Source organism: Phalacrocorax aristotelis, chromosome 5, assembly GCF_949628215.1.
Source record: "Phalacrocorax aristotelis chromosome 5, bGulAri2.1, whole genome shotgun sequence".
Lineage (NCBI taxonomy): Eukaryota > Metazoa > Chordata > Aves > Suliformes > Phalacrocoracidae > Phalacrocorax > Phalacrocorax aristotelis.
Window position 1 is genome coordinate 69,503,052 of NC_134280.1, and position 7,711 is coordinate 69,510,762.

General features: G+C 65.3%; 1 protein-coding gene across 1 annotated transcript; it reads left to right on the forward strand.

Annotated features, from left to right (window-relative positions):
• The first annotated feature begins 501 nt into the window (after window positions 1-501).
• On the forward strand, window positions 502-6,121 carry CD6 (CD6 molecule). Its single transcript, XM_075095121.1, has 13 exons — window positions 502-705; window positions 2,098-2,166; window positions 2,940-3,011; window positions 3,175-3,483; window positions 3,599-3,898; window positions 4,026-4,094; window positions 4,224-4,361; window positions 4,525-4,653; window positions 4,745-4,852; window positions 4,940-5,020; window positions 5,142-5,330; window positions 5,510-5,674; window positions 5,798-6,121. The coding sequence occupies exons 1-13, from the start codon at window positions 651-653 to the stop codon at window positions 5,902-5,904; spliced, it is 1,791 nt and encodes a 596-aa protein (XP_074951222.1). The 5' UTR covers window positions 502-650; the 3' UTR covers window positions 5,905-6,121.
• Window positions 6,122-7,711: the final 1,590 nt, after the last annotated feature.

Consider the following 7,711-nt stretch of genomic DNA (forward strand, 5'->3'; position numbering starts at 1 on the left):
GTGCCATGGGGTGGAGCAGGGTGCGAAGGACCCTCCAGCAGGCAGCACCGAAGGCACCTGCCACGTCACACCTGCCCGTGGCCTCGCAAGCATCCTCCTGCCCACCACAGCCCCAGAAAATGGGGGAGAAGGAGGTGGCCCCATGCTCTGCTCCTTCACCCCATGGAGGATCCAGAGCTTGGGGGAGCCTGAGTCCCACTGTGTTACTGGTGATGCTGTCCCAAGCCCATGACGTCATGGCACACCAGGAGCTGCAAATTGTGGCTTCTGCAAGATCCGCATTCCCTGGGGGCTGAGTGTGACCTGGTTTGGGACCGCTGGCTCCCCGTGGCTCCCGTGACCCTGAGGGATGCCACAGACACACAGTGTGGTCCCCGAGCGGAGCTCACCTCCGCGCGACCCCCCTCTTCCTCCCCACAGGCATGCAGGGTAGAGCCACCCCATCATGCTCCTCCGCCCCACGGCGCTGAGCTGGCTTCCTGCAGCCCTCGACCACAAGCTGGGAGCGGAGAGCGCGTGAGCGGCAGGCAGAGCGCAGGGCCACATCCAAGCCATGTCCCCACGCCGCTGAGAGAGGCGGCAGGAGGACGGGATGACCCAACCCCCAGCTCCCTGACTGCCATGGGGCTGACCCACAGCCACTGAGCAGGATGGAGGGGCTCTACCTGCTCTTGGCGGCTCTTTCTGCCGCAGTGCCTGGACAAGGTATGTCAACATCCCCACCCTCTTCCTTCCCGTCCCTCTCTGTGTGCCGGGGCCCCGGGGTGATGTCTGGGCTGATTTTGGAGCTGGGTACCTGCCACCTGTCCAGGCTGGGTCCTGCTGGGCAGGGGCTGTCGGTGCATGCACATGGATGCTACCGGTAGTGGTTCGGCGCTGAGCAAGGATGCTCTGCAAGGCAGCTCTGCAAAGTCGAGCTCTTCTCCTTCCCGAGGTGCTCAGCATGGCTGGTCCAACATCTGCCCCTCCTTGATGCGCCCCTCACTTCCCAGTGGGAGCCAGGGAAGGGGGTCTCTGCTTGGGGGCTGGTGACTCTGGGGACCCTAAAAGGCCTCTCTGGGCCGTCCTGCCCCGCAGGGATGGGGTGATGCTCTCCTTTTGGCAGGTGCAGGCCAAAACCCATCCCGTCTGCTTGTGTCACCAGCATCACCCCAGGATGGGTTTTGAGAACAATACCACCTGCTCCCCCTGTCCCGGCAGGGTTTTAAGGTGGTTTCACACCTGAAATGGCTGCCAGAAGCAGCCTTGACGCCTCTGATCGGTTGGGGAACGGTCGCCATTGCACCCGTTTCCGCTAATGGCTCCTTCCCACACCTTCGCCGACATGGTGCCGGCTGCCTGCGCCCTGCCTGCGGGCTCGAGGCACCGTGCTGCCCGACACCGGCACCCCGCGGGGCAGCTCGGCCCCGCCACGACCCACTCTCCTGCCTTCATCCCTTACCTTTTCCTTTAATACTTTTAACCCTAAGCCAGAGCCCACGGGCTAAGGTTAGTGGTTTCCCATGGAGCCCACCGGCTCCCCAGGCCGCCCACCCCATGCACCCCACGCACCCCACCTCAAATAGACGTATAGATGCCTCTCGCAGCCATCGATGAGCAAAGGTGGGCATGGGCTCGATCAGCATGGTGGGCTGACGTAGCGGTTGCAAAAAAAACACCCTTTTTTGTTCGGAAATTATTATTACAATAATTGCGTTATCGCACCCCGTGCAGTCGGGGGACAGAGAAAGCTGCGATTTTGGTGACGGTGACAGCGAAGGCCCCTCGCTTTGCCCATGGGGGTGAATCCTTCGCCCCGGAGGAGCCAAATGGTGAATTTTTCCAGTGATAACCATGGAAGCCTGGCAAGTGGCTCAGCTGCAGCGGGCCGCTGATGTGTGTTGAGGCAAAAGGAAACGGGGGACAGGGAAGATGGGGCTGATCCCCGTGCCTGAAATGATGCTGTGCCCTTGGGGTGCCCAGGGAGAGGGGAAAAAACCTAAAATGGGACCACACCGGCAGTGGCACCCACTCACCTGCGGCACCGACTCGTGGGGGGGCCGTGCTGGGGTGCGGGCAGGCAGGTACAGGCAGCGGGCAGACCCTCTCTCTTGGCAGGGGCGGCAAGCCGGGAGGCAGCGGGAGCCCGGGCCCGTGACGGCACCCCGCGTTTCAGCTTTCCCACTGGTGAGTTTTGTCCCAATATCACCATATTTAGGGCCAGATTCTGCCTCTCCCATCCTGTGAACAGACCCCATGCCAGGATTTGGCACCGGGGCAAGTTCCCCCCCACCGGAGGGCTGATGTGAGGACATGGGGATTGACTTTTAGGGGTGCAAGAGAGCCATACCCGCACGGTCAGGGCTCAAGGGGCCCCCTCACGGTGCCACCCATTTTGTGGCAGCCTGGGGATGCCATTTTGACCATCCTTTCCCAGAGCAGCATCACTTTTCGGAGGCCCAGGGTACACATTCCTGCACGCTCCCCGTCTGCCCCCCACCCTCCCCACGGCTGCGTGCCGGGGTGGCAGCAGAGCCACGACCCTCCAGTTTGCCGTCTGTGAGCCACCGGGTGCCCAGCAGCCGGCACGGGCGCGGCGAGGTGCCTGCTTCGCCTCCGGCGCTGGCGGCAGCCGAACCGTCTGCTCCTTGCCATGTGCCCATGTCTTACCAGGAGAGCCAGAGCTGAGCCAAAAAAAAAAGGGGGGGGGGGGTGTTGGCCCCCCGATACCCACTGAGCTCATTTCTGCTTTCGCCTTGGCGGCTGCCAGCTCTCAGTGGGGCTCTGGGTGTGCATCTGTGTGGTGGCACATCCGTCTGTCCTGCAGCCGTCACCCCCGTCCTCCCACTGTGCTACACATCCTGTCCTGCTCAGGGGGGCTGTCCAGCCCTGGCCAGGAGGATGGGGGGGGATCCCGGTGGGCTAAGCCTCTCATACCCTCTGCCCCTTCCTCCTTTCAGCCCCCATGGAGCCCATGGGATCTCACAGCACCCCGGCGGGCAGCACGTCTGGAAACACCTCAGTGGCACCAGGTGGGCACAGGAGGGCCAAGGACCTCCTTGCACCCACATTTCGGTGGGGAGGGGGGAGCCTGGGGGTGGCCGCACCCCACCCCGCTGCGGCCGCGTGGAGCTAGCGGTGGCGTGGGGGACAGTGCCGTGCCGCCCCTACCCCCTGCCCCTCTGTCTCGCCCAGGTCACGGCACGCTGCGGCTGGCCGGTGGCCGGAGCCGGTGCGAGGGCCGGGTGGAGATGGAGCAGGCAGGTACCTGGGGCACGGTGTGCGATGATGCCTGGGACCTGGCCGACGCCAACGTCGTGTGCCGGCAGCTGCAGTGCGGCTGGGCCGTGCGTGCCTACAGAAATGCCACCTTCGGCCGGGGCAGCGGACCCATCCTGCGGGACGAGGTGGGCTGCGAGGGGCACGAGAAGCATCTCTGGGACTGCCCGGCCGTGCTGGAGCACGACTGCAGCCACAAGGAAGACGCTGGCGTGATGTGCTCAGGTGGGTCTGGCATGTGCCTGGTCCAGCAGGTACCAAGCAGGGTTTGGGCTCTGGTGGGCAGGGGTATCAGGCAGGGTGCAGGCAGCGCATCCTCAGCTCTGCTCTCTGCCCACAGAGCACCAGGAGTGGCGGCTTTCCGGGGGCCGGGACAATTGTGCCGGCCGGGTCGAGGTCTTCTTCCGCGGCACGTGGAGCACGGTGTGTGACAGCTCGTGGTACAAGCTGGAGGCGACCACGCTGTGCCACACGCTGGGCTGCGGGGACCCCCTCCAGCATCTCTCCTTTGGCCACACGCTGCCCAGCAGGATGCACTACCAGTGCGACAGCCAGGAGCCATCGCTGGCCCACTGCCGGTGGACCTACAATAAATCAGCTCCCTGCCACCAGTCCCAGGCGGCTGGGGTGGTCTGCAATGGTACGGAACACCCCCTGCCTGGCCCTGAGGGTGTGGGGGGGGCTGACGACCTGCTTGCGGTCATGGGGGTCCCATGCAGATGAGATGCAACCCAAGTTCTTCTGCCCCCCTGTCCCCCTCCTGCCAGGCTCCCAGGGCTTGCAGACACCAACCCCGACGGCCACGGTGACACCGACCAATGTCACGCTCCTGAGAGGTGAGTGTCTGCAGAGCTTCAGCCATGACCTGGGTCTGGGTGGGCTGCAGGGAGCACCCAGCTTGCCCCCCCCTTACCTGGAGAGAGGACGTCCCAGGTGTCACGAGCTGTGTCTGTTCTCTGTCTCAGCCGAGAACTCCCCAGCTGCGGCGGCACAGTCCCTTCTGCACATGCCCCTCTTCATCCTCTGCCTGGTCCTGGCAGCACTGCTCCTGCTCACCGTGCTGGCCTTCACCGCTACCCTGCTGAGGGTGAGGAAGATGAGCGGTAAGGAGCCCCTGTGGGGGCACGGCAGGCTCTGGCCACAGAGGGGGTGACACTGCCAGCCCAGCCAGGGCCACCCCGCTTTCTGGGCTCAGCTCAGCCATGGGAGTGGGGCTGGCTGAGCCATGGAGCAGCTGAGCGTGTGCTCCCCCCCTTGTCCCCACAGCCCACACCATGTCCTCCCTCGGGCTAGCTGGGCCGATCCTGGTGACGCACAGCTCTCAGAGCCCTGACGTGCCCTCTGGGACCTCCAACGACTATAGGGAGGTGCTCCCCAGCCTTCCCAAAGGACCAGGTAGGTCTGGCAGGTCACCAGCACACTGTGGGGGCTATGGGGCAGGAGGTGCCAGCTGGTGATGGCTGCCCATCCCCGTCTCAACCCCCAGACCCACCAGTCACAGCCCCTCCCACTGCCAAGGACTCTGACTCCGACTCCGACTACGAACACTACGATTTCAGCAGCAAGCCTCCCGTGGCCCTCTCCACCTTCTGCAGTGAGCATCCCACCCAGCCTCGGGACCCCTGCTGCCCTGCCCTGGGGTGCCATGGAGTGCCCCCACTGATGCCCCCTCTCCCTGCAGACTCGCTGCGCAGACAGCCCGGGGAGCAGCTGCTTCCTCTGGTGCCCCGACAGGATGGGATGGAGCCATTCCCCGCAGAGGGTACGACAGGAGGGGTGCCTTTCCCTCTGTCCTGCAGCACCGGCTGTCTGCCCGTCCTGCCCGTGGGTGGGCGAGGGGCCACGCTGTAGCCCAGGGCTGACGTGAGCCCTGTGCCCCGCAGTGCCGGCCAGGCTGGGCCCCCCATCCCACAGCAGGACGAGCAGCTCCTCCACCTCCTCCTCCACCGAGCCCTATTGCAACGACAGCGCGCCCACCCCGCACGCCTGGGTCTGCCCGCCGCCCTCCACCGACGGCACCCACTGGCATGCAGCACCCACCACCCCCGGCTACACCGGCTACCCTGGCACAGGTGGGCACCGTCGGCGGGCTGTGTGGTCCCAGGGACCGGAGCAGGGATGGGGACAGCCCTGAGGAGGGGAGCAGGGATGGAGAGACCCCAGGGATGGGAGCAGGGAGGGAATGGGAGTTGGGGACCACAGAGGATGGGAGCAGGGATGGAAGGTGCCAGTAAGAGACCCTGTTTTCCAGCTCCTCCAGCAATGCCCTGCGTGCCCACCCCAGTGCTCTCCCACCCATGGGTACCTGTGCCTCCAGCAGACCCTGATCCCGCCGACAGCTCCAGCACCTCCTCGGGGGAGTGGTACGAGAATGTGCAGGGCGTGGAGCCGCCCAGGGACCCGTCCCCACACCCCGGTGAGGACCCCACGTGGGCAGGGCAGGAATGGGGTGGCACGGGGGGATGCAGGGCTCCCCTGTCCCCTCAGCATCCTCCTCCCGCTCTCTGCCCGACTCCGCCTGACAGGCTCTCCCTTGCAGGCTGGCCAGCTCTGTCGTGCTCCTTGGAGGGACACAGGGGACCCCCGCAGGACCCCGACTCCTCTGAGGGCAGCGACTATGATGACATCCAGGACTCTGCCTATTGAGGCTGCCCGACCGCCACAGACCGAGGGGCGTGGCAGGGGGCACCTGGCACTGCGTGCAGCCGAGGACTCGCCATCCCGCTGCCGACATCGCCTCTGGACTCCTCCGGCCGTCTCCCCCATGCCAGGGCACGGGCACTGGTCCCAGCAGCACCTGGGGGATGCTCGGCGCAGGCGAGATGTGCTGGGCTGCGTGCTGCGATTAAAAGCTTTTCCCAGCAGGTTGCCGTGTCCCTTGGCCATAGGGGTGGCTGATCACCAGCTCCGCAGCGAGGCTGGGTCACCAAGCGCTCCCCAGGGCTCCCAGTTGCCCACGGGGCTCCCAGTTGCCCACAGGGCAGCAAGGGATAAGTGACCCAAAGACGTCCTTTCCCTGCCAGGCTGGTCCCTGCCATGGTGAGCAGCATCGAGCAAGTCCTGGCTGCTGGCAGGAATCTGCCTGAGCTGGGCAGGACAGGAGCAGCCAGACCTCCCGCCCCCAGCCTACCCCATAGCACTGGGGGTGGCGATCAGTCCCCAGGGCTGGCCCTGCAGGGAGGCAAGTGGTGGGGATGTGGGATGGCGGCGTCCCACAACCTTCCCCAGCGCTCTGTGACAACACAGCAACGGATACAGAGGTCTTCCTGAGCTTCCCCACTGCACCATGGTCCTCCCCGTCCCGGGGACACGCTGACCACCATGCCCATAAACCCGGGGTTGGGGAGGCTTGAGAGATGCTGGCAGGGAACACGGTGGGGTCCCATCCTGACCACACCACACCGGGTGGTGCTGCATGGCGGTGCTGAGGGGTCCTGGACCTTCCTCACCCCAGCTTGGGGCTACGAGGCAGATACCAAGCCTGGAGGGGGGACCCAGCCAGCTTCCAGCCCAGGGAGGATATATCCCCCTCGCGCAGAGCTTAGGGGGTGGGGTATGGCCCCCTGAGGGAGGGGTAACCCCCTCCAGCATCCCCCGTGCCGGGGTGGAAACTGAGGCATCCCACGGTCCGCCCAAGCAAAGCAGTGTCACCCCGTGCCAGGCACAGCTTGGGGACAGGGACACTGGTGGGCTGGGGGGCAGCACCCAGCCGAGCCAGGCACAGCACCCAGCCGTCACCCCTGGGGCTGGGACCCCTCCATTCCCCTGCCCCAGGGGGCTTCCCTGCACCCCACGTGGCTCTTCCCAAACCCCATGGTGCGTCTCCTGCCCCGGCACCTGCCGGTGGGTTTCCATCTCCCCGAGCGCGGTGAGGCGGAACCTCAGCAGAGGTTGGGGTGCAGACCTGCCCCCGTGGAAAATTTGCCCCCCACCACATCCTTCAGCTGTTTACCGAGGCGAGAGGCTCCGGCAGCCCCGAAACAAAGGGACCGTGCCGCAACAACGGAGGAAGCACCAAAATAGCAACAAAGCCCCAGACAAAGGGGAAGAGGAGGGAGGCAAGAGCAAGGGGATGGCTGCTGCGAGCAGAGCGGGGACGGGAGCGGGCACTGGGGGTGGGCACAAGAGGTGCCCCCAGCCGCACTCGTGGCTCCCTGTGCTGGGGGAGGAGATGGCGGCCCCTTTGCAAGGGCGGCTGTTGGGAGCGCTTGGACCTCAGCACAGCCAGGCAGCGACCTGGAGGATGCTGACTGATGCTCGTAGGTACCGATGCCCTGTGGGGTACCAGGGCCTCGAGGCTGGGGGAATAAACCCAGTTCCCGTTGAGCCATGGGGCAAAGGTCCCATGGGTCACCTCCAGCCACAAGACAGGTACATCAGTGCCAACCGTTTATTTGAGCTGCTGGTCCTGCACGCAGTGACAGGCGCTGAGAAATGCCACATCCACCACTAT

What these genes read in the sequence shown, in the direction of transcription:
- CD6 (XM_075095121.1), top strand. Translation starts at nt 651, where the DNA reads ATGGAGGGGCTCTACCTGCTCTTGGCGGCTCTTTCTGCCGCAGTGCCT. An exon ending in AAACACCTCAGTGGCACCAG is followed by an intron (nt 3,012 to 3,174) that starts GTGGGCACAGGA and finishes TGTCTCGCCCAG; the next exon opens with GTCACGGCACGCTGCGGCTG. An exon ending in CACCGGCTACCCTGGCACAG is followed by an intron (nt 5,331 to 5,509) that starts GTGGGCACCGTC and finishes CCTGTTTTCCAG; the next exon opens with CTCCTCCAGCAATGCCCTGC.